This window comes from Citrus sinensis, chromosome 3 (assembly GCF_022201045.2).
Source record: "Citrus sinensis cultivar Valencia sweet orange chromosome 3, DVS_A1.0, whole genome shotgun sequence".
NCBI classification, from domain to species: Eukaryota; Viridiplantae; Streptophyta; class Magnoliopsida; order Sapindales; family Rutaceae; genus Citrus; species Citrus sinensis.
Genome location: NC_068558.1, coordinates 19211267 through 19238450, shown reverse-complemented (window position 1 = coordinate 19238450; position 27184 = coordinate 19211267). Strand labels below are relative to the sequence as shown.

The window sequence follows — 27184 nt, the reverse complement described above, 5'->3', positions numbered from 1 at the left end:
ATGCTACCATCAAGATACGACATGCTCATTGAGAATCTTGAGTGAGCAAAATCTTGAAACATTTTTTACACTCATTTTCAATTAACTAATCATTTTCATGATTAGGGATAAATTATAGAAAAATGTACTCGGCACTGCTCAGTCGGCACATGCCTTTGTTGCCGCAGGTTCTTTTAAGAGCTACAGTGCCCGAGCTCGCAACGTAAATAGGTGGGTCTGGCCCAAGTGGATTGCAAAGGGCCATGGCTCAAACATTCACGTTAAGTGGTGGGCATTGAAATTACTTAGCAGACACTTATGTATTTTTTTTTCCTTAATATTTACCATCTTCTTCTGTGTGGTATTTATTATTTTAAGGGTGTGTTTAGCATACCATGGGCCCGTTTGGAAGTGTGGTGAGGTGGATGGGCTGTCAAAACTTAACTACTAAAGTGTTTGGTAATATTTATAGCTGAATTTTGGCAGTTTGGTAGATTTTTTTCCCCAGCTGTAAATTAAATTATTAAATTAACCTTATATATTATTCCATTTTAATTTTATCCTGCTCAATTTTAAACTTCATTTCAAATCGATTTTTTTTAAACAAACCCTAAACACCCATTCTCATCAGCACGATTCCAACTGTGGGAGTTCCAATTGATGCGATTCCAACACCGAAATTCTCATCGGCGCGATTCCGACACCGGCCGCTCTCATGGGCCTCTGTCAACGGTGCATTTTCTTTTACCTGTTGTTCATTTTTTAGTGCTCCTTTACTCTATTACATGCAATTTTTCATTTTCTTCCTTTTCATTCATAAAATGTGGGGGCTTTCGTTTAGAATAAATTGATGGGTGATGGGTCATGCGTGATTTATTTGCTTGTAACCATTGTTTTTATTGTAGTTTTTATTTTTGTAGTTGCTTTTTGTAGACATGCACAGCCCCTGTTTGATGAAATTCCCCTAATGAAAATCCAATTCAAACTTCTTTGAGCAGAGTTAATGCCCTGATATTTTAACAAGTTTCAATTTTGTTTATATTTACCGGTGGAATTTGTAATATATAGTATGCACTTATGAATGGTATAGGTTGTTTTCTTAAAGTTTGTGTTTATGATATCTATTTTCTGGGTTGTGTTCATTTGCCTCAAATTCTATAATTTTGATTTGAGTTTCCAGTTCTTTTCTATTTGAATCTATCGAGAAAACTCAAGGGAGTTGAGATTTGTATGACTGTAGGAATATTTAATAGCTTATTAGGCCTATATACATCGAGTGATCAAAACTTCATACTGTTAATTAACATTTGGTTGAAGTCGAGGTTTAGTTCTGGTGGAAAAGGAATATATATACTAGCCAAGGTTGCAGTCTTTTAAAACTTAAATTTTGAGTTTGAACTTCAAAGGATGCACGAGTTGGTGGTCTAAGAAATGCATGCACAGCAAAGCTTTAATATTGTAAACGAAGCATACATTTTCCTACCCAAGAATCTACATTACAACTCAGCTACAAAGCCGCCTTGAATGACATTAGCCAAAGACTCAATATATCCAAAACCAAAATTAAAGTAATAAATTAAATTAAACTCAAGTGTTTGATTAAAAGTATTTCAAGTAAAGTAACAACTAAAGTAAATTGTTCTGGTTTGTCTTCTTTTAAAAAAAAAAAAATTTTAATACCGAATTATTTTTCCTTCCACCATCCATAACAAGATTCTAGTAATTTTCTTAACTTCTATGTTCTTATTTTTCCTGTATTGTTGTTTGACAAAGAAATATTTTTTTTTCCTAGGTTTAAGTGTATGAAATTCTGTCTAGTAGCTCAACTAGTAAGGCTGCCTGGAACCCCCAGACTTTAGATGTATTTTGTGACTTATGCATTAAAGAGGTGGATGCCAGACATCGTCCTGGGACTCATTTGACTTTCCAAGGATATGAAAATTTGATTAAGGAGTTCACTAAAGAAACTTGATTAGATTACAACAGAACTCAAATGAAAAATAAATGGGATTCTCTTAGAACTGATTGGAAATTGTGGAAGAATTTGATTGGCAAGGAAACTAGTTTAGGGTGGAATCATAGGTTGAGGACAGTTGATGCAAGTGAGGAATGGTGGGAAAAGAAAATAAAGGAAAATCCGCAATTCAGCAGATTTCGGAAAAATGGTATTGATCCAGAGTTGGAGAAAAAATTAAATTTAATGTTCATGAACACTGTGGCTACTGGTGAGCATGTTTGGGTTCCCTTATCTGGTTTTCCTTTAGAGAGTAATGACGCATCTGAATCTCTTCGTGTTGAGGGTATTGCTGACTCTGATGAGTATATTGTGTCTGATGATAGTAAGGGAAGCAAAGGTAAAAGAGTGGCTGTAAAAGGGAACAAAGTAGGAGGTGCTGTAAAACTATCAAGGCAGCTTGATCGTCTCATTGATGCAATAGAGAAAAGGAACACAACTTCAAACTCTCAAAATGATACAAGTGGGAAAGAGATTTATAAAGCATTGGAAGTGGTTGCTTCTTTACCAAACATTGAGGCTGGAGTGAAGTGTGGTTATTTGCTAGTCAGTTGTTTATGGACAAAGTGAAAAGGGATTTATTTAATGAGATAGAAGATCCAAATGTCAAATTGAAATGGCTTAATTATGAGAAAAATACAAAGTGAAAATGTATTGTATTTATGAAACAATATTTTGTAAATTATGTTTATGAATGAATACTTTTTATTTTTTCACTGATTACACTTTATATTACATTTACAATGTATATGAATTGTTGCTATTGATTTATTTGCTTGAGGCGTATTTATGGAAATTTTGTAAAATATATCCATTGTTCTTACCATGAGGCTTATTTATGGAAATTTTTTTGGACTATTTGCTTGAGGAAAAATAATAGCATGAAATGATTATTAATATATCTTCCATATTTTGTGTTTGTATAACCCTTATTTTTATTATTAAATTGTATTTATTTTAGTAGGAAAAGAAACATCAAGTGCTTTCATTGTTTAGTATAGATATTTTGCTAATTTGTAGGTGCAAATGATGTTTGAGAACGGAGATTGCTCTTGTGTAAATGTTAATGTTCGTTTCTGTTGTTGTTCCTAGCAGTGCATCATTGTTGCTAATTTCCTGGAGTTGAATTAGCTTTTGAAGACTCGAGTACTAACTGACAAATTTTGCATTTTGCCTTGATCCACTGGATTAGTTTGGGCTAAATTAATTATTTTTTTATATTTTCGATATATTAACAAACAGTTTAAATTTGAAAATAGAATAGAAATAATAAAAATATATCTCGTGGCTCATGGCTCATGGGCACAAGTATTCTTAAACTATCTCTATAGTGTTTATTACATCATGCATTTTGACCATGACAACAAACTTCATGTGTTTTCATGTTTTTTTTTTACTCTTTTATTGAATGGCGTTTCATATTTCAACAATGAATCCAATTACTTGTGCAATTATTTCATTATTCCCCCCCCCCCCCTTTTTATGAACAATGCAGAATGAAATTCAAAAGATTATTCCCAATCATGAATCTACTTTGAGAGTGGACTCTGAATTCAGCCAGCTGATAGTTTGATATAAAAATATGGATAATTATGAAGAGGAGTTTGACCAGCTTGTTTGTGTAACAGCTGTTTTGATGCATCATTATTATTTGACATTTATCCATAAGGAGCCTTGTATGAATTCTACTCAAACAAGACATAAATGGTTGATAGAAATACTTGGTGGAAATGTAAGCAGGTGCTTTAACATATTTCGAATGAATAATGATGTATTTTTAAGATTATGCACCGACTTAGAAGATAATTATGGGTTAAAGAGTTCAAGGAGAACATGTGGCGCTGAGATGTTAGGAATGTTTTTGTATATACTAGGACAAAGTGTAGGAAATCAGTCAACAATAGAGCGGTTCCAACATTCTGGTGAGACTGTGAGTAGATATTTTGACAAGGTATTAAATAATGTTTGTCGTATGTCCATAGATTTGATAAAACCGTTGAATCCTGACTTTATTACCACTCCCAAAGAGATATATGAAGATTCAAGATATATGACTTACTTTAAGGTAATTGATAAAACTAATTTAATTTATTATTTTTCTTTTACAAACCTATCCACTTCATAAAATGATTAATGTATGTATGCTTGTGATACTTTTAGGATTGTATTGGTGCTATTGATGGTGTTCATATACCTGCCTCAATATCTCCGGAGGATCAAATTCCATTTATTGGTAGAAAAGGGACACCAACTCAAAATACAATGGCTGTATGTAGCTTTGATATGCAATTCATATTTGCAGTGGCTGGTTAGGAAGGCAGTGCCCATGATGCAAGGGTATTTCAAACAACTATTACGAATCCTGCATTCAATTTTCCAAACCCTCCTCCAGGTTTGTGTTTCTAATTTTTTTTTTTATATACCTATTCAATTGATTAGATTGTGTGTATTTATTTTTGTATTTTTCTTTTTATTTTTAGGAAAATACTATTTAGTAGATGCAGGATATCCGGAGTTATGTGGGTACTTAGGACCATATAAAGGTGAAAGATATCACCTTCCTGAATTTCGTAGAGGTAGCCAACCAATGGGTTATAAAGAATTGTTCAACTACAAGCATTCTTCCTTGAGAAGTGTTATTGAGCGTACTTTTGGGGTTTGGAAGAATACATGGAAGATTTTACGAAGTATGCCAAGCTATCCATTCAAGAAGCAGGTGAAAATAGTTATTGCTACCATGGCCTTGCATAATTATATCAGAAGATATTCACAAAATAATGATCATTTTGATGAAATGTCGGATGAACCAAGTCATAGTATTAGCGAACATATTGCATCTCATGAAGAAAGTTATGAAACAATTGGTAGCACAACTCAAGATATAATAATCTAGAAAGATGGCATTGCTGTGAGTTTAATGGAGGCACAACAATAGAAATATTTATACGAATTTTGTAATTAATTACATTTTAATTTAATTTTGTTTTGTTGTATGATTTTTATTAGATATATTTGGTATTGTAAATAATACTCGATTAATCATATCATGTACAAATCGAAGCAATTTGGAGAAGCATATCATGTACACTGCCCGGTTGGCATTGTCAATAATAGTTATTTAAAATTATTTATAATTGGACCCATGATATGTTTTAAAAATTATTTACTACAACTTGTGCAAAAAAATAAATTTGATTTATTAAATATTAATTTAATTTGTAAAGTAATAAATCGTAATTGTATGTCAATATAATAATTTGAAGAATGAAAAATAATTGATTTGTTAACAATTAAAAATAATGTTATTTAAAATTAATTATTTCAAATATTCATCCACTCTACAGCTATTAAAATTTACCAAACACCATCAGTAACTGTAACTTAAAAGTTACAACACTTTTACCAAACACCATCAGCAGCTGCAGCTTAAAAGCTACAACACATTTACCAAACACCATCAACTTCCACTCCACATCTATAGCTTTTACTCCACAGCAGCTGCAGCTTAAAAGCTATAGCACCTCACTCCCAAACACACCCTGTATCATATTGTATTAACTGTATTGTATTATGATATATTATATTAAAGTTATTAAACTGTAATGTAATATCATGTTGGTGCAACATAAATTGTAGTATATGTAATAATATTTTATTTAATTATTTATATTACTCTTAATTTTAAATTAATATTATCTAAATTTATAAAGGATTTCTTTATAATACTGTATAAATTTTTACAATATTGACAATGGAGTTATTACGGTCCTTTGGATTTAAATGTTTTAATTTTCACCATTGATTTAATTTAGTGGATAAATAACTAATTACTTAATAATTAATAGATAATATTCAAGTTCATGGATATAATTTTATTTTTTATAATTCCATAAATATTTTCTAAATTACCATCAAAATTAAAAATTAAAAATACAAATATATAAATTAATTCAGAAGTATAAATAACAAATATCGATTATTCAATCTTCAACAGCACATGTTAATTTAGACCTATTTTTTCATTTATAATTAGGGCAATATAATTATGAATTCTTAGTTTATTCATTGTCTTTTTTTTTTAAATTACTCATTGCCGAAGATTGATTTGAATTAATTATTGCAATATTTATTAATCTAGTAAATTTGTGTTGAAATGGAGATAATAATAAGAAGATAAACTAAGATTGAGTTTTGTTAATATTAAAATACATGTATTTTAAAAGGAAATATAGAAGTATTGATAGACTACACTTGTTTCTTTTTATTAATTAATCTTTAAAAGCCACATTTAACAAATTTGATAATTAGTAAATATAATTTTTTAATAATTGAAATTAAAATACTATCTTAACTAACTTTTATTTTTATACTATTGATTAAATCTAACAGTAAATATTTATACCAGGGGAAAATCCTTCTCATCCCTGGGGTTTCATGTAATAACTCATTTCATCCTTACGTTTTAAACAATAGCCTAAAACATCCTTCCGTTAACTCACCGTTAGTTGAATATCGTTTGTTAGTAATTTATTAAGGGTAAAAAATGATTTTCCATCAAAGAGAAAATTAGAAAAATAAGTAAAAGTTGACATATAACTAAAAATAATTTTATCTAATCCCACTAAATAGGAAATACCGACAAAATGAAAAACTTCTATTTCAAGCAATTCTTTTTTCACTTCTTTATATTTTGGAGGCATGAAAGCCCTATAAACCCTAGATCTAAGTATCAAACATATCACAATTTTCTTATTCATATAAGTATATTCTCTAATTGCACTGTAAAATGACTTGAATTGAGTTGAAGATAAAGAAGATATTCCGCACATGTAGCACATAAAAGTGGGTAATATTTTTGAGTTTTTCTTCCAATGATTTAAAGATATTATGTCAATTACAATTTGTTCCTTATGACAATTATTTAATGGTTATATCAAACTATATCATCGTTGACTTCATTTAAGAAAAAGTTAATGAATTTTGCATACTTTGTAGTCTTATTTAATTGTGTAAAAAAATTATTTCAACATAGTTTGTATCACTTTAATGGAAAATCCTATTTTACCCTCAATAAATTACTAGTTAACGGCTTTACACTAACGGTGAGTTAACGGAAGGATATTTTAGGCTATTGTTTGAAAAGTATGGATGAAACAAGCTATTGCATCAAACCTTAAGGATGAAAAGGGCTTTTTCTCTATATTATTATATTTTTTTATTTTTATATGTATTAAGTATTAATTATTAGATATATTAAATTGCTAAATAATAATCAATTTTTATATATTAATTATTGTAAGATAATTATATAATATAACAGTATACTATATTTTTACTTTAATATATTATTTTAAGTATTTATTAATACTTATATAAATTTGTTAAATAATAATCACGTTTAGTATATTAGATACTATAGTATAATTAAATAATGAAGTAATATGTTGTATTTTTATTTTTATATATTATTTATGTATTTATTATTATTACTATTATTTATATTAAATTATTAAATAGTAATCAATTTTATATATTAATTATTACAATACAATTAAATAATACATTATTTAGTTATATTTTTTTAATATAATAAAAAAATATAATATAATTTTATTGAACAGTAATTTATATAATTGTTAATTTATATTAATAATTATAATGTAAACATAAAAGAAAATAAAAATTAATATCATATAATATCATATTAAATTAAAAAATCATATTTATTTATTATTATTATTATAAAGTTAAAAAAAAGAAAAAACTAATGCAGTAGTTGCCGCATCAATTGGCTGCATTATGATGCACCATAATGTAGCTAATTGTTGCACCAAACATGAGCAATGCAACCTCTTGTTACGAGGGGTGCCAAATATCCCCTAAGTACATGGAACATTTATGATAGAGTGCGACTATTAGCATTTCTCTAAAACTCTTATAAAATCATGTTTTTAATTTATACATTTATAGTTTTGCCCTTCATAATTTGAAAGCAAACTAACCCAGTTAAATCTATGCATCTTCCTTGTAAAGAAAAAATAGGACAAATAAATCATTTGTTGCTATCAATCTCCAATAGATATGATATATGATTATCGAGGATAGAATTTTTTAATTAATTATATAATTAATTAGTTGGCTCAAATAATTTAATTTGCTTTTATATATATACATATATGTATAGATGGTAGATGATGCTGAAAAAGAGGCTAATATTTGAACTGCTAATGGTAAAGAAGAGGAAATGCATCATCAACAAAATAAGCAAGATGACAGTAGAAAGGGCGTTGAAAACACAAAAAATAAGTGACTATCAAAGTAATTTTTTCATGTATAATTTTACAAACACAAAATGATTTTTTGTTGTGAAAGATAATCTAATTTAAAGGAAAATTCATATTGGTAACACAAGAATTCAAGGTGAAATTTGAAAATATTCTAGATGTGAAGAGTGACAACATATATCAAGGCATAAATTATGTATCATAGCTGTATATATATTGTAATTAGGAGTATCTGTAATTTCCTTATTTAGATAGATCTAATTACTAGAAATTAGCCTAGATTTGGTTGATGTAATAGCTGAAAATCAGCCTTGTAAATCTCTACAGTTTCTATATAATGAGAGGAGCTCTCACAACGAGAGACATTTAATCCAATTGATATGGTATCATAGCCATAGTTCAAAATTTTAGAAAATCTTCTTGTGAGTCTAAGATCTTGGTTTTGGGTAGATTTCTGGTATTCTTGTTGAGTGTTATTTCTGGTATTTTTTGTGAACTCTTAGGTTAGTTTATTTGCTTTACTTTTTGTTACATTTGGTGAGTTACGGGTAACATGTCAACTAGCAACATGGAAAATTTTGGTGTGCGTTTCACGGGTAAGAATTATTCTACCTGGGAATTTCAGTTTCGATTATTTGTCGTGGGAAAAGAACTCTAAGGTCACATAGATGGTAGTAATCCAGCTCCTATTGACCCTCCTAAATTGGCTCAATGGCAAGTCAAAGATGCTAGAGTCATGACGTGGATTGTGGGATTAGTTGATCAGTCACTCGTTCCCAATCTGAAGCCACATAAGACAGCTAAAGACAAGTGGGAGTATTTGAAAAAGATTTATAATCAAGACAATACAGCCAAACGTTTTCATTTAGAGTGCGAGATTGCTAGGTACTCTCAAGGTGATCTCTCCAATCAAGATTATTTCTCTGGATTTCAAAACTTATTGGCAAAATATGTTGACATGATTTATGTCCAAGTACCAATTGAATCTCTAGTTGATGTTTAAGAAGTGCATGAACAGAGCAAGTGAGATCAGTTTTTGATGAAACTACATCCTGAATATGAGGTAGCCCGCTCCAATATGATGAATCGTGATCCTTCTCTTTCTTTGGATGTGTGCTTTAAAGAATTACTTCGTGAAGAGAAACTTCTTGCAACACAAACTGTTCTCCAGCAAAATAAAATGCATGATAATGCAATTACTTATGCTGCAGCTCATGGGAGAAGCAAGGGGAGAGACATGCGACAAGTTCAATGCTTTAGCTGCAAGGAATACAGACATATTGATGTTAACTATGCAAAGAAATTTTGCAACTATTGTAAGAAGCTTGGGCATATTATCAAAGAATGTCCTACTCTTCCCCAAAATCGTTAAGCTAGTAAGGACGCTGTTGCTAATAAGGCTTTTGATGGTTCAACAACTGTTGATAAATCAGCTCTTACTCCAGAAATGGTTCAGCAGATGATTATTACAGCCTTTTCAGCCTTAGGGCTTCAAGGTAAATGCACTCTACCATATTTCTATTGGCTTGTTGATTCTGGCGCATCCAATCATATAATCAATTCTAGCGACACTCTTAGCAATGTTCAAAAACATTATGAAAACATTCAGATTGCTAATGGTAGTAAGTTATCTATTCATGCTATTGGGGACACTAATTCTTTAATTAAATATGTTCTTATATCTCCTCAATTTTCTACTAATCTTATTTCAGTAGGACAATTGGTTGATAAAAACTGTGATGTTCGATTTTCCCGTGATGGTTGTATTGTGCAGGATCAAGTGTCGGGGAAGATATTGGCGAAGGGGCTTAAAGTTGGATGCTTGTTTCCTTTGCACTTTTCTGTTTCTAATTTCGTTTCTTTGGCTAGTATTGCTGTAAACCAAAAGAGTGAAGTATGGCACAAACGTTTAGGCCATCCTAATTCTATTGTCCTATCTCATTTAATAAATTCAAGTTTATTAAGCAATAAAGATCAGTTTTCCTCTTAATTTTCTTTTGATTGCTCTGCTTGTAAATTAGGTGAAAGCAAGTCTCTTTCTTTTCCTTCTCATGGTAGTCATGCAGAAAACTGCTTTGATATAATTCATAGTGACGTGTGGAGCATTACTCCTGTTATATCTCATATCAATTATAAGTACTTTGTCACATTCATTGATTATTACAGTAAGTATACTTGGATTTATTTTCTTCTTCTAAACCTGAGGTATTTTCTGTCTTCAAAACATTTGTAGCCTATATTGAGACTCAATTTTCTTCAAATATTAAAGTGCTCATATCATATTCTAGTGGCGAATATTTGTCCTATGAATTTCATGATTTTCTTCAGTAAAAGGGAATTGTTTCCCAACGCTCCTGTCCTTATACACCTCAGCCTTTTTTTTTTTTAACGTAAGAATCATCATTTATTAAATGTTGTTCGAACTTTATTACTTGAATATTTTGTTCCATCTAAATTTTGGGTTGAAGCCTTAAGTACAGCAGTATATCTAATTACTCGCTTGCCTTCAAGTGTCTTGAACTTTGAATCTCCCTATTATCGTCTTTATCATAAGCATCCCAACTTTCTTGACATGCATACTTTTGGCTGTGCTTGTTTTGTTCATTTGCCACCTCATGAGCATCATAAGCTTTCTGCTCAATCTGTTAAATGTACTTGTATGGGTTATAGTGCTTCACACAAAGGTTATGTTTGCTACGATCCATGTTCTAACAGATTTCGTATTTCTCGTCATGTTATTTTCTTTGAAAATCAATTCTTATTTTCTACACATGTTGAGTCTTCACCAGAGTCACTTGTTTTTCTTAGTTTTAATGAGGTAAATACTACTATTGAGAGATTCAAGCATGGATTTGTTTATACACGACAATGTCCAACTTTGCAGCCTCCTGAGCTTGATTCGACATCTGAGCCTGTTCAAACTGTTTCTTCCACAGACAATCAGCCCTCAAACACTACTGTTTGCCGCTCTTTCAGAATCATTCGACCACCTAATCAGTATAGATTTCACACATCTCTTCATACTACTTTTACCAGTGTTTCTATTCCTTCATGTTATTCAGAAGCTGCTAAATATAATTGTTGGCGTAAGGCTATGGAAGAAGAACTTCAAGCTCTCAAGGACAATCACTAATGGGATATTGTTCATTGTCTGACTAATGTTAAACCTATTGGTTGTAAATAGGTCTACTCAATCAAGCTTTGTTCAGATGGTTCTCTAGATCGCTATAAGACACGACTGGTTTCCCTTGGTAACAAACAAGAGTATGGGATCAATTATGAAGAGACTTTTGCTCCGGTTGCCAAAATGACTATAGTCGGTACGATTATTTCGATTGCTGCCTCACAAGGCTGGCCACTTCATCAAATGGATGTTAAAAACGCGTTTCTTCTTGGTGATCTCAAATAGGAGATTTACATGGTTTTACCACATGGCTTGCCTTCCTCCTCTTCTTTAGATGTTTGTAAGCTGAAGCGATCGCTCTATGGGTTGAAGCAAGCTCCCCGGGCTTGGTTTGATAAATTCCGATCCACCTTGCTTCAATTCTCGTTTAAGCAAAGCCAATATGACTCATCTTTGTTTCTTTGCAAGACAGCTACTGGTATTGTTCTTCTTCTAGTTTATGTTGATGATATTGTTATCACTGGGACAGATTCTGCCTTAATTGCTCAGTTACAACAACATCTTCAAGCCTCATTTCATATGAAGGATCTTGGTCCTCTTACTTATTTCTTGGGTTTGGAAGTTCATTACGATTCTTCAGGGATTTCTTTGAATCAACATAAATACACATAAGATTTGCTTAAATTAGCTAGTCTTCATGATGCCTCTCTTGTGGATACTCCACTAGAAGTCAACACAAAGTATCGTAGTGAATAAGGTAAACTCATTTATGATCCTATTATCTATCGACAATTGGTGTGAAGCTTGAATTATTTGACTATTACGAAGTTGAATATTTCTTTTGTTGTCCAGCAAGTACGTCAATTCATGCAACATCCCTGTCATTTACATTTAGTTGCTGTTCGTCGTATCCTTCGATACCTTCGTGGGACTTCTAGCCGTGGATTGTTCTTTCCCGCTAGTTCTCCTCCTCATCTTGTTGCCTATAGTGACGCTGATTGGGCTGGCTATCCGGACACTCGACGATCTGTCACTGGCTGGTGCATATTTCTTGGGAATTCCTTGATTTCTTGGAAGAGCAAGAAGTAGGATCATGTTTTTAAATCTTCAACTGAATTTGAATGTCGTGCTATGTTTGCTGCTTGTTTGGCTTCGTGGACTTCTAGCTGAGCTTGGTTTCTCTCAATCTAATCCTACTCCACTCCATGCTGATAATACTAGTGTTATTCAGCTTGCTGCAAACCCGGCTTTCCATGAACGCACTAAGCATATTGAGGTAGATTGTCGTTACATTCGTGAAGCTTTGGACACTCGTATTATTTCTCTTCCTCATATTTCCACTACTCTCCAAAGAGCTGATGTATTTACTAAGGCTATGACACGAAAGCGTCATCAGTTTCTTGTGAGCAAATTGATGCTTCTTGATCGACCAGCATCAATTTGAGGGGGGATGACAACATATATCAAAGCATAAATTATGTATCATAACTGTATATATATTGTAATTAGGAGTATCAGTAATTTTCTTGTTTAGATAGATCTAATTACTAGAAATTAGCCTAGATTTTGTTGATGTAATAGCTGAAAATCAGCCTTGTAAATCTCTACAGTTTTTATATAATGAGAGGAACTCTCACAATGAGAGACATTCAATCCAATTGATAAAGAGAGAGAGTGGGGGATTTGAGACCTCATAAGAGAGAGTGAGATAGGTTTGTAGAGAAATAAAATTGCAGGGTTATAAGCGGAATTAAAGTGGGTTCTTTTAGAAAAAAAACTAAAATTTTAAAAGCTTTTAACGAGATATCCTAAGAGGCGGGGTATGTGGAGGTACTAATAGTCCTATACTCCTACTCTTTATGATGGTGTATGTGTTTTATGTATATGATCAGAGCTAGGGGTGGGCACGGGTCGGGTTGGGTCGGGTTGAAAAATTTCAACCCAACCCAACCCATTACATATCTCAACCCAACCCGACCCAACCCGCAAAGCTGCGGGTTGGGTCGGGTTGGGTTGGACTTTTAAAAAAATTTATTTTTATAGTTTAATTAAATAGTGAACAAAAATAAATAAATTAATTAAAAATAAAAAAATGCAAATGTTAAAATCTTTAGAACAAATCCAACATTTCAGAATTTTTATATTTATATTTTTTAACTTTTATATGAAATATCAAAATTTATATAATAATTTTTACACACATATGGGTTGATCGGTTGAGTTAGGTTGATTGGATTGGTTTTTTGAAAAAAATCTATTGTTATAGTCTAATTAATTAGTGAACAAAAATAAATAAATTAATTAGATAAACTAAAAAAATACAAATATTAAAATCCTTAGAACAAATCTAACATTTCAAAGTTTTCATATTTATATTTTTTAATTTTTATATAAAATATCAAAATTTATATATGGATATACGGGTTGACGGGTTGGGTTGGGTTAAAAATTTTTAACCCAACCCAACCCGCAAATAGTGCGGGTTGGGAATTTAACAACCCAACCCAATCCGTTTATTTTATCAACCCAACCCAACCCGTAAAAAATCACACGGGTTGGGTCGGGTTCACGGGTTGGGCGGGTTGATTCCCACCCCTAATCAGAGCGTTCCTTTAATATTGTAAAGACATTTTATTCTTCACATTCGTGTGTGCTGACGTAGGTAGGAGGGATTTGACTCTTCCCTTCAGGTCGGAGTGCTTTTGTATGTTAAATAAATTATTGTGCTCATTTCATATCATGCACATGCATTGCTTATATTACTTTTTCTTTTACAATAATTGAACCACAATACCCCCATCAAATATCGAATTAAGTATATCTCTTTATATATGAATTTTTTTATCTTCTATCTTCGTTGAAAGAGGGAAAACTTATTTGTTATGTACGTATTTTGCGTTTAAGGGGAAAAAAAATATTTTGACTATTTAGTTATGGTCATTACAATATATATTGTGATTTTAAGATGTTTTATTTGAAGAATATCATTTAGAAAAATTATATTAGAGCCGTAAATTTAACCTTATAGAATTAGTTTTGGTAATTACTAAATCCATCTATATGGTTCACATTATCTTTTGTATCTCTCTAATAACTAAAACGAGGTAAGATGGGAAATGTGCTTATGTATTAAGTCATGTTAGACTAAATATATTATAAATTAGAGGAAATAATTAAAGAAAAATATATTAATACATTTAGTTTGATAAAATAATCACAGAGACTCTTATTTTCATAATTGGTTACACATAACATACCTTATTTAAATAATTTATATTCTTAACCTTGGAGCCTATGTAACTATTTATAAATATAAAATAGAAGTCTGTGTGATAAAAGGAATCGTGTATCCTAAAATAGAATTAATATAATAAAAACAATGAAATCTCCACGACCATTTTACTAAACTATTTAGATATAAAAAATTTATAAAAATAACTATAAAACTTTAAATTTTTTAAAATTGACCCCTCAATTTTTTTAATTTCATAACTAGCCAAATACAGTTTTTGGACTAAAACACTCCCCGCTTTTAGATTCCTAATTGTCACACATACGATGAATACGAGTGACAGGCATTTGCTTTTTATGACAAACAAGTGTCTGCCACATATTTTAATCATGTACGACAAGCGGTTGTCACCCTGTTTATCACCAAAAATAAATATTTGTCACACATATTTTGAGTTTTGTCTTCAATTATGTTCTAAATTGAATTTTTAGTATTTTCAATGATTCTTTTTATCTATCAACTCAACTAAATACTTAAAGGATTCGCATTATTTTATGAATGAAAAATAACAACATTTATAAAAAAAATCACATCAGTTTCAAACTAAACCTTAAACTTAAAATATTTAATACACATTGTGTGAAAAAAATACACTACCCTTAACTTCTTGCTCTTTAATGGATGATTCTTTCTTTAGTTGTGCGTTACTACAATTATTTGATGAATTTGATAATTTGTTGAGAGTGATGAGATTTGGTGCTTTTGGTGAGTTAGTTATGTTTGATGATTTTTTAATAGTAGTATTATTTTGGTAATTTGTTGAAATTGATGAGGGTTATTTAATCTAAAAAATTTGTATTTAGTTAGTTATGATAGAAAAAAAGTTGAGAGGGATTAAGTTCAAAAAGTAAGAGAAAAATTTATGATGATTTTTGTAAATTTTCCGATGTCGCTGTCATTTATCGTAATAATTGTATACAGTACGTACATATGACCCCATTTTTAAATTCATCAATCATGGAAGCTACAAGGGCAAGGCTGGTGCGCTCCAATAAGATCAACATCAAAATTCAAATTGTTATATTATTTCGCAATGGCCGGCCAGCTGCATAGTAAAAACATATATATAACTCACGTGGAAAACACCATTAGTTTTATATTCATTAAACTCACTTTTAAGTTTTAATGCATATCTACTCAATCCTAGCTTTTCTTTGACTCAAAAGTGCTGCAACTTCTCATTATTTTAATCTGAAGGCTGTTCAAAACGTACCAAAAGCAATCATATTGGAATCTGTACCTTTGCATGTGCTGCCATTTTCTGTCCATTATCAACAACATTAGCAGCGTTCGTAGCATTAACTCACCATGCTTTTGTTAATTTCCTATTATGTTCTCTTCTCTCTCAATCAATTCTTAGCTCTATCAGTTTCTTCACCTCCATCAGCCATCTCCCTTGTCCAGTTTCTTGATAGCCTTCCCAAACAATCACAAAGTCATTTGCCGTGGAACCAATCTGTTTCAACTTCTGCTCCTTGTAAATGGTCGGGAGTGTCTTGCTACAACAATAGTTCCAGTCTCAAGGCCTTGAACCTCTCAGGCTTTGGACTCTCTGGTGTCCTAAACAACTCAATCTCTTACATCTGCAAAAACCAACATTTGCTTTCTCTTGATCTCAGTGGCAACGAATTCACGGGCAGCATTCCGAAGCAACTTGGCAACTGTGGCCAACTCAAGACTCTTCTTCTCAATGACAACCGCTTTCAAGGCTCAATCCCACCTGAGATTTTCAAGTTGAAGCGGCTTTCATGGCTTGACTTGGGTTACAATTCACTCTCTGGTAAAATTCCCCCACAGGTAAGCCTCTGCTACAGTCTTGAATCCATTGGCTTCCACAACAATTTTTTAAATGGTGAGCTTCCAAATGATATATGTTCTCTACCCAAGTTGAAGTCTTTGTACTTGAACACAAATAACTTAACTGGTTTATTACCAGAATTCCCAAATTCATGTGCAATTTTGCATCTTTTGATTCATGAGAATGATTTTGTTGGATCTTTACCGACTTCCCTGAGCAATTGCCGCAATCTTGTTGAGTTTTCTGCATCCTCCAATAATTTCGGGGGGGCTATTTCACCATGGATATTTAAGGGTCTTTTGCAACTTGAAGTTCTGTATTTGGATGACAACAATCTTGAAGGGCAAATTCCTGAGACTTTGTGGGGTCTCGAAAATTTACAAAAGCTTGTTCTTTCAGCAAACAAACTTAACGGAACCATATCTGGGCAGATTTCTCATTGCAATCAGCTACAAGTTATTGCTCTCTCACGAAATAATCTAGTTGGTCAAATTCCTAGATCAGTGGGAAATCTATCTAGTTTAAACAGTTTGTTACTCTTTAATAACAGACTTCAAGGAACATTACCTCCTGAGCTTGGAAATTGCGGTTCACTTGTTGATCTCAGGCTTCAGCATAACTTTATTGGAGGAACTATTCCTCCTGAAATTTGCAATCTCGCGAAGCTTGAGGTTCTTTATCTGTTCAACAATCGTATTGAAGGAGCTATTCCGCATCAAATTGGTAGAATGAGCAAACTTGTGGAGTTGGCTCTGTATAACAATAGCTTGACTGGTAGAATCCCTCCAGATATTACCCGCTTGAGAAATCTTCAATTTCTATCTTTAGCTCATAATCATCTCACTGGAGAGGTGGCACTGGAGCTTGGGAAACATTTTCCTTATCTGTCTAGATTGGATTTAACTGGGAACAGCTTTTATGGGCCAATTCCTGCAAACATATGTGTTGGCACTAATCTTTTTGTTTTGGTCCTTGGAAACAACCGCTTCAATGGAAGCTTTCCTATTGAAATTGGAAAATGTTCCTCTCTTCGGAGAGTGATTCTGAGCAACAACCTTCTCCAAGGGAGTTTACCAGCTACTCTGGAAAGGAACCCAGGGGTCTCCTTTTTGGATGTTCGAGGAAACTTGCTTCAAGGAAGCATACCTCCAGTATTTGGTTTTTGGAGCAATCTAACAATGCTTGATTTTTCTGAGAATAGGTTGTCTGGCTCCATACCTTCTGAACTTGGAAACCTTGAGAATCTTCAAATTTTGAGACTCTCTGCTAATAAACTCGATGGCAGAATTCCCTATGAGTTAGGTAAATGCACAAAAATGATCAAATTGGACCTCAGCGACAATTATCTTGCGGGTAGTATTCCTTCAGAGGTAATATCATTGGAAAAAATGCAAAGCCTTTCCCTTCAAGAGAACAACCTTAGTGGAGCAATTCCAGACGCTTTCTCTTCCGTCCAGAGTCTCTTTGAGTTGCAGCTTGGGAGCAATATTTTTGATGGTTCTATTCCTTGCAGTTTGAGTAAGCTTCATCATTTCAGTTCAATTTTAAATGTAAGCAATAATAAGCTTTCTGGGAAAATCCCAGAATGCCTTGGCAATCTTGACAAGTTACAAATTCTCGATCTCTCAAGTAACAGCTTCTCTGGTGAGATACCAACTGAAGTGAACAACATGGTCTCCCTTTACTTTGTGAACATATCATTTAATCACTTTTCAGGAAAACTACCAGCTAGTTGGACCACTTTAATGGTTTCATATCCGGGGTCCTTTCTTGGAAATTCTGAACTTTGTCGGCAAGGTAATTGTGGTAAAAATGGGAGAGGGCATACAAGAGGGCGTCTGGCTGGCATAATTATTGGGGTACTTCTCTCTGTGGCCTTGCTTTGTGCTTTTTTTTACATAATGGTGGTTCGAGTCCTTCGAAGTAAATGCTTCTCAGATCCATCTCTTCTTCAAGATGTTCAATCAAGATCTGAAGATTTACCAAGGGATTTGAGATATGAAGATGTTATTCGTGCGACTGAAGGTCGCATTATTGGGAAAGGCAAGCATGGGACTGTCTATCGGACATTATCGAACAACTCGAGAAAGCATTGGGCTGTCAAGAAACTGAATCGTTCCGAGACAAACTTTGATGTTGAGATAAGAACTTTGAGCTTAGTAAGGCATCGAAATATTCTAAGAATTGTTGGTTCTTGTACAAAAGATGAACATGGATTCATTGTGACTGAGTACATGCCTGGTGGAACACTTTTTAATGTATTGCACCAGAATGAACCTCGCTTGGTTTTGGATTGGAACACTCGGTATCACATTGCTTTAGGCATCGCCCAAGGCCTTTCCTACCTTCACTATGATTGTGTGCCACAAATTATTCACAGAGATATTAAATCAGATAACATTCTGTTAGATTCTGAATTGGAACCAAAGATCGGAGATTTTGGGATGTCCAAGTTGATTTCTGATTCTCATTCCAGCTCAACAAGGTCTGCAATTGTTGGATCACTAGGCTACATAGCCCCAGGTTAGTTGCATGTTTCCGCACTTCCTTTTCTTTCCCTAATTGATCTTGAAAAAATAGATATTGGGAGCTCACTTTCTAAATCCTTTCTGCTGCTTGTCTTGCTGCACATCAGAAAATGCATACTCAACCAGATTGACAGAGAAGTCTGATGTGTATAGCTATGGCGTCATTCTGTTTGAGCTTCTGTTCAGAAAAATGCCAGTGGACCCCTGCTTTGGAGAAGACACGGATATCGTCACCTGGACGAGGTGGAAGCTACAAGAAAATCATGAGTGCATTTGCTTCCTTGACAGGGAAATCAGTTTCTGGGACAGTGATGATCAACTAAAAGCACTGAGATTGTTAGAGTTGGCACTAGAATGCACCAGGCAAGTAGCTGATATGAGACCCTCCATGAGAGAAGTTGTAGGATTCCTCATCAAACTGAACGATAAAAATGAAGGAAGCATAAGAAGATAAACAAAGCATCCAGCACTTTGGTGATTTTTTGCTGTGTAGAAATGCAAGACCAAGAAATGGCACATCACTTAAAAGTAGCCTACAAGGCAGCTAGGCACTGCTTTTGCTTCTGAAAAAATGTTTCTGCCTTGAACACTTCGTAAATTTGTGTTAAAAGAAGAGCATTAAGGTCACGTACAAAAGGTTTATTCCATTATTAGCACACCGAGCATTGGGGAACTTACTGCAAAAACTTCTGTTCTAAAGATGAACCATTTTTCACTGGTCTTTTGGATTTATGATGCAGATGTAAGCAATTTATTTCTTCTAGGTGCATATTACCGTACTTCAAACGTTGTTTTGTTAGTATGAGATAACATCTTTGAGAGAGATGAAAGATCGTAAACATTCTTGTTGACATCTTCCCCATTTGCCTGAGAATGCGTTTTCTGGTTGCATGATTTCGAACAGAGTTCTCATTTATCAAAGACCTTTTTCGGGCGATAATGCAGATGCAGTGCATTAGCATGATAATTTCTCTCTCACGGTAAAGCAAATAACTTTTTCAAGTAACAATCTTCTCCTTTGCATTGTGGTGTTTGGAACAGCGGATTGAGGAGCCATTGATGGAGGAAAAAAGCTCTTCTCATACTAAGGGTTTCATGCAATAGCTCATTTCATCCATACTTTTTAAATAACATCCTAAAACATCGTTCTGTTAACTCAACATTAATTAAGTGCCATTTATTAGTAATTCGTTGAGGGCAAAAAAGGATTTTTTATTAAAGAGAAAATTAGAAAAAAATAAATAAAAATTGATATATAACTAAAAATGATTTTTATCTAATCTCACTAAACAAGAAATACTAAAAAAGATGAAAGCTTTTGTTTCAAGCAATTATTTTGCATTTCTTTTTATTTTGACGGCATGAAATACCTATAAAACCCAGATCTAAGTACAAAAAGTAATCATAATTTTCATGTTTGTATAAGTATACTTTTTAATTGCATTGTGAGCCAACTTGGGGAGACAATAGTAATGACTTGGGTCGAAATAATGGTCAAAGAATAGCAATGGTAAAAGTCTATATAAAAATTGATTGAAGATTAAAGAGATATTCAGCACATGCAAGCAAATAAAAATTGGATGTATTTTTGAATTTTTCTTCCAATGATTTAAAGATATTGTGTTAATTACAGTTTGTAGTGTTATTTAATTGTGTAAAAAATTTATTTTAATATAGTTTATATCACTTTAATAAAAAAATCCTAATTCGCCCTCAATAAATTACTAGTTAAGGACATTAAACTAACAATGAATTAGCGAAAGGATGTTTTGAATTATTGTTTAAAAAGTATGGATGAAATTAGTTATTACATGAAACTTTAGGAATGAAAAGAGTTTTGAAGTTATTTCAAGTGTGTCATCACTGAATCTATATTTCACTGAATCGATATTTCAAGTTATTGAAGACTTTTTGTCCTGGTGCAGATTAGCGGAGACTTTTCTCATATCAAGAGTTTCACACACTTCCTAGTTACTAGGTACTGAATGTCTATAATTTTTGTTATTACTATTTCCACATTATATATATATATAAATATACTCATTCTCTAGTATTAACTCTATTAAACCCTATATTTTAAGAAAATTTGTTCGTATTTAAAAAAAATATGAGTGTTAGCACCTAAAATATATATATAACAACCAATAAAACAGTATTTTCGTAGTGTTTTCACGAAAGTAAGAAATATTTATATCTTTGCTTGTGCATTTTTCCATGCTTTATTTACTGTCAATTCATTGACAAACTAAACTTTTGGTAGATGACCGAAGAAATCAGTTCAAACCAACAAAGCAAACCAAAATCCTAACCCCAATTGTCAAACTAAAGAAGTGAAAATGGGGAAAAAAAAATCCCACTCAGTCATTTCAATTCCGTTATGATTTACAAAACAAACTTAGATTAAATTGAAATAGCTCAATATCCAGAGGAGCAAACATAAGTGCAAAATCCATACAATTTACGGAGAGATTTATTCAAGTTGAAAAAATTTGAATTTGATGAAATGCCATAAGAAGAATAAAAATCAGTTCATTTTAATATGTAATAAATCCTGAGAAATCAAAGAAAGATCGGTGACAAATTCTTGATTTTAAGCATTTTCACAGAGAGATTAAAAGAAACGATTATATATTTACACATATTTCCATTTCCTCGTTAATAGGTATTCCATTTCTTCGTTAAAAAGCAGCTGAGTTAAAAAATTTTCCCTCTGAGAACTACCAATGCTATCCTTAATAAGTTCAACTTTCCATGCCAGGCTACTCATAATTTTCCGACCTTTACCAATTACGTGTACCAACTTTCTAAGAAAAATCCATTCTCAAGCAGGTGGTTGTGTGGCAGTAAGCATACTAGTAGGAGTCCAGTGCCACAGATAAAGAGACTAATATAACATGTATGTAATGCAGCAACTTAGGGATACATTGATGTACAGAATCAGCAATAAAAAGGGAAACCACAAACAATTTGAACTCTCTAAAGTTTAATTTGAATACAAATGGCAGTCTCCAACCAATATCAGTAGATAAATGACAGTTATAGGAAACAGTTAATTTGTAATTATTCCTTCGAAGGAGAGGTGAAAAGGGAAATAAAAATGAAAAACCTAGGAATAATCCAAGTACATGTTGAGGAAAAAGAACAGCTTTAGGACAACAGCATCAAACTGCAGCAGTGTGCCTTAAGGAACTTACTCTGTTGCTTCCACATGTTGTGAAGTTTCATCATGTTTCAAAGTTTCCAAAGTAGATATTCGTCTATCCAATGACTGATGAAGGCTTTTCACCTGAGGACAGTGGACAATAAGAATTAAATTCTTTTTCTTTGCAAACTAACAAGATGAATGTTAGCATCGAATCACAATCAAAATGGCAACACAAAAGGCATCCCCATTTGGATAGTTTCGACAAAAATACTATATGGTGCAGGAAAAGACACGTGTGGAGGAAAAGGAGGGTCAACAAAACTAATGGATGGACCGGAATTTAGGCTCCATTCGGCATTATTGTCTGGCAGCTGTTTAATCTACAACTATAAGTTTATTGGTAAACACTTTCAATTGTCATTTAGAAGCGAAGATAATTTTACCACAACAGTGTTTTGATGAAAACCTATATTAATCTTTTTATTTTTTTCAAAATTATTATTTCTCAAGATTTTAAAGTTACGTTTACGCAACAATGCAAGCTTTTATTTCACAACTAAAACTTCCATTTCCCATCGGCTGAGCTTTTAAGCTACAACATCTTGATACCAAATGGAACCTTAATTAGATGTTCGCTTTCAAGCTTTCAGAAATGATCTTGAATTCCAATATGTCGCACATTAAGGAAATTGTTTTGCTCAGAGACCATCTATTCTATAAGATTCATACAATCAATCCGTTCAAAAGTTCTCAAAAGGAACCATGGATATATGAATCTCTCTGCACAGATCTCACTGCTGACTTTTCTAGAAATCACCGGCAACCCACATTCTTAAGTAATTGCAACTACAAGAACATAAGACACACACAATGTGGAGACACTTAGAACATGCAATTCCTTTACAGATATGGGAAATCAAATGCATAAAATTGATTAAATTTCTTGCTACTTGAAGATTGTAAGAGAAATTTATAGATACGGAATAAGAAAACACAACCCAGAAGCTAAAGAAACACTAAGAAATAAGGACGGTGGTATGGTACCTGTTGAGAGATTGATTCATGGGCAAGTTTGTAATCGTTGTGGAGGATATAGAGGCCCAAAGCGGACGCCGTTGCTGCACCGGTGAAGAATGATGCTAATCTCACTCTCAATACGTAACCCATCTTTTCTTCTTCTCCTTATCGCTCTCCATGCCCTTTCCCTTATAACACAACACTATCCGCCGGTGGATCGGGTACGGGTACAAGTACCCGTTTGTTGAAAGGTGGACTCAACCTGGTCGGGCTTTGGATTCAACCGAAGAAAACCCAGCCCAGTTGATGAATTACCGAAGGTTGTATCTACCGACTACCGCATCATTCGCTATTAAATATTTTTTTGACACAGATATTACAATCAGATTTTTGCTGATATTATATCAGACTACTATTAATACTTATAATTAAATATTTTTAGAATTAATTTATATTAAATTCTATGAAACACTGATAAGATTTTAAATTTTACTAATATTCGAGAGACATCTACTCTACTCACATCTCGTAAAAAAAAATTATCTCCACTCAATTATTTCATAAATGAAGAGGGAATTAAACCCCCATAATGTACTATTATGGGTGAGAGTGTAGCTTTTGGCCGAGTGGCATATTAACTATTATATTAATGATGATATGAAAAGATCAAATTTTTCATCTTTACATGTGAATTGGTAACACGTAATTTATACCACACGTAATTTGTAAACTTAATATTATTATTGTCCTCAGAAACTCAACATGTACAAATTCTACTAAAATTCGTAAATAGATCTGGCATTAGTAGAATTTAGAGTAAAAATAAAATTTTGGAGTGTCAGCCTAACCTAAAAAACATGTGAAAATTAACTATGGACTGTTTTTGTTTAGTACTTGCTTTTGCATATTGGAGTTCGGATTTGGTAAATATTAAAGAAATGCAACAACAACTCATTTTTTTTTCTTTTAGTTTTGTTAGTGTGTGGTGTATGTGTTTGAACATATAAAAATACTATAATGGTATGTTTACTTCATGGAATAAGAAATGTGAATGAAGGAATGAGAATGAAACTCATATTTACTTGACAAAATATAATTTGGAAATGGGAATAAAATGTGTGGGTCCCACATAATTTGGGAATAAGAAATGAGAATCTCATTCCCATGGGGGGGTTGGGAATGAAAATGAGGTAATGGGAATGGAATATATATTTACTTTTGTATCCCTCTAATTTTTTCATATTTTCCAAATTACCCTTATTCAAATCACAAATAATTTTATTATTTTAAATACCATTAATAATAATAATTATTATTATTATTAAAATTTATTAACTTTATTATTTTAGTTATTATTAATTATTATTATTATTATTATTATTATCATTATTTTATTAACTTTATTATTTTACCCTACTAAAATTACTTTGCTTAGAGACATGATGTTTTCATCTCTAGGTCAGCCTAACATGACCCATTACAAAGAGGGAAAAACATTAGAAATGTGTGTATTCCGTTATATATTAGATAATTGTTAAATGGGTCCGGCTATATTGGAACATTTACAACGTAAAGTAGCCACATTAACCATTGGATGCATGTTGTTACAATTGTTTCATACTTTTCTAAAGCAGCCAATGGTTGATGTGGCTGCTTTATATTGGAGATGCTCCAACGTAACTGCAGCCTTGTTGAAAAATCTATTAAGTGAGAATCTACACTAATGTAAGCACCCTAACCTTTCTTAGTCAGGCAAAAAGTTAGAGTTTCTCATCCTATTTTATACTTCTCGATCTAATAAAATATGCAATGTTTTATTTTCTACTTTTCTTAAAATTTGAATAAAAGTTAGATATATTATCTTGCGGTATATATTAAATGTTCGTCGATTGTGGATAAATAATACCTTATAAATAAAATATTGATCTTGATAATAATAGTTTGAACATTATAGAAATATCCCATTTTTGTATAACCTTGTGAAATGTTAATTTTGTCTTCTTCAGGTAATGTAAAATATTTTTAAAAAAATTAAATCTTTCTTTTTTTTTCTTTTGAAAAAATTGGAAAAAAAAATTAGGGTGTTGCGATATTGGTGACCATCCACCATTATGCTTTAGTGCACTTGAGGCCACTTGTTCAGTTGGTTAATGAGTCAAGCCGTCTAGAAGAGCAAAGCTAATTAGGGAGCTGGTGCTAAAATTGGTGAAAAGGTCTGATGGTTGCTTTAATTAGCAATGCGCAAATGTGACTTGCATTTATTTGGCTTCTCAACATGACTAATTAGCTAGAAGAAGGAAATTACACGTGGAAGGTACATATGGTGCGTTTACTTTATGGAATAAGAATGTGGTGGAATGAGAATGAGCTGGGAATGAGAATGGGCTGGAATAATTGATACTAGCATACAATGAGCATGCAAGGTACACCTCAAAAGTGTGCATTTCCACTATGAAAGAATGTTGATTGCCTTGCACAATCTCACTTTAACTCCTTGCCTACCCTTACTTGATCCAAAGAGACGACTTGCATGCAGGCACTGTTTCGCTTGGTGAAAACGCTTAGGGATGTGAGTACCCGCATGTTCATCCCACTTATTGACCCTTGCAACCAAAAAGGTGAAGACCTACATGGTACAACATTAAAGCGCTTGGCAAGTATGGCTCTAATACCATCTATCATGGGATGAGAGGTCATGACTCTATATGGCACTCTCGCCAACAAGAGTAAGCCTAGTGGAAGTGGCACAATACCAATTGGTTTCCCCTGTCTTACACTCATTAAGTGAATGGCTTAAGTGCTTGACTAGTTTTTGTATGGTTGGGCCAGTCCTTTCTTTAACATTAAGTCATCAACTAGCAACAAGGTCCTTAAGCTCAACTTTATTACCCTGCCTAAAGTCCAAAGAGTCTAGCTCCATTATACTCCCCACATGCACCCATGGAGCACTTCTCTTATAATCAGCGTAACCATAGTTGATATTATTAGCTTATATGGCTATAGATATTGATTTTGATGATAACAAACCACATGTGTTGATTAAATAAAAATTTATGTATTGTGCTTTTATAATAAGAAAATGTTTTTAGGGAGTTAAGTTGTTTTTCATAATTTTTGATTTTAATAAATTATTGTTTTGAATTTCGGATTTAGACCTATTTGAAAATATTTAAATGTTTTGGGTCATTCTATAATTTCACATATTTTGGGTCATATCATAATTTCATAACGTTTTAGGATTAATAAAGTAATATTTAGAAATTCTGAAATTGGACCTATTTGAAAATTTTTATAACGGTTTGGGCCATAACATAGTTTTATAAAGTTTTGAGGTCAAACTGTAATTTTGAAACATAGTTCATTGTAGCAGTTACTGTAGCAAGCGGCTATCTGGATCCTGACAAACAGTAGATCGGATTCGGGCAGAATGTTTCTGGAACTTAAACGGCTAACCGGATTTCACAAGCGGCATACCGAATGTTCAGAAATTCGAAATTGTGGCTATAACGGTAACATTAAGCGGCTAACTGGATGTCCATAAACGGTAAGCCGGTTATGACCAAAATATGCATAACGGCTAGTATTTTAGCCCAAACTATATAAACTTAAATCCAATTCATTTTCAAGATCTCCAGCAAGCAAAAATAAAAAGCACACGAGATATCTTGAGCTCTCAATTTGTAAATCATAAAACATTGAATCATCTCTTGTTCTTCATTTTGAATATCTACTCTTTGAGTGAGTTTTGTTGTAACTTTCATTTCTTCATTTTAATTGTAAGTGATTGAGTGTGTGAGACACTTGAGTAAAGAGATTGGGAGATAATCTTTGTGTTGTAAAGGTTCATTAACACTTTGAAGTCAATTATAAACGGTTGAAGCCTTGGAAAGGCTCGGATAGTGAAATCCTCAAGCTTGGATCGCTTGAAGGCATGGACGTAGGCGGGGATTGTCGAACCACGTAAAACTTCGTGTGTTTGTTTTTCTTCTCCCTTACTCATTTG

General features: G+C 32.7%; 3 protein-coding genes across 3 annotated transcripts; 2 read left to right on the top strand and 1 right to left on the bottom strand.

The window, feature by feature from the left end:
- Positions 1-262: 262 nt before the first annotated feature.
- LOC127900953 (uncharacterized) lies at positions 263-2764 on the top strand. The gene is made up of 2 exons (XM_052436462.1): positions 263-711; positions 1772-2764. Exon 2 carries the CDS (start codon positions 1973-1975, stop codon positions 2561-2563), a length of 591 nt encoding a protein of 196 aa, XP_052292422.1. The 5' UTR covers positions 263-711; positions 1772-1972; the 3' UTR covers positions 2564-2764.
- A 13062-nt stretch (positions 2765-15826) lies between these two features.
- LOC102607625 (receptor-like protein kinase) lies at positions 15827-19751 on the top strand. Its single transcript, XM_006493120.4, has 2 exons — positions 15827-19014; positions 19127-19751. The coding sequence occupies exons 1-2, from the start codon at positions 16002-16004 to the stop codon at positions 19471-19473; spliced, it is 3360 nt and encodes a 1119-aa protein (XP_006493183.2). The 5' UTR covers positions 15827-16001; the 3' UTR covers positions 19474-19751.
- Positions 19752-21963: 2212 nt separating this feature from the next.
- On the bottom strand, positions 21964-23377 carry LOC102607329 (hypothetical protein). Its single transcript, XM_006493119.4, has 2 exons — positions 23209-23377; positions 21964-22305 (listed from the first exon to the last, which is right to left on the bottom strand). The coding sequence occupies exons 1-2, from the start codon at positions 23329-23331 to the stop codon at positions 22210-22212; spliced, it is 219 nt and encodes a 72-aa protein (XP_006493182.1). The 5' UTR covers positions 23332-23377; the 3' UTR covers positions 21964-22209.
- Between the last annotated feature and the right edge of the window lie 3807 nt (positions 23378-27184).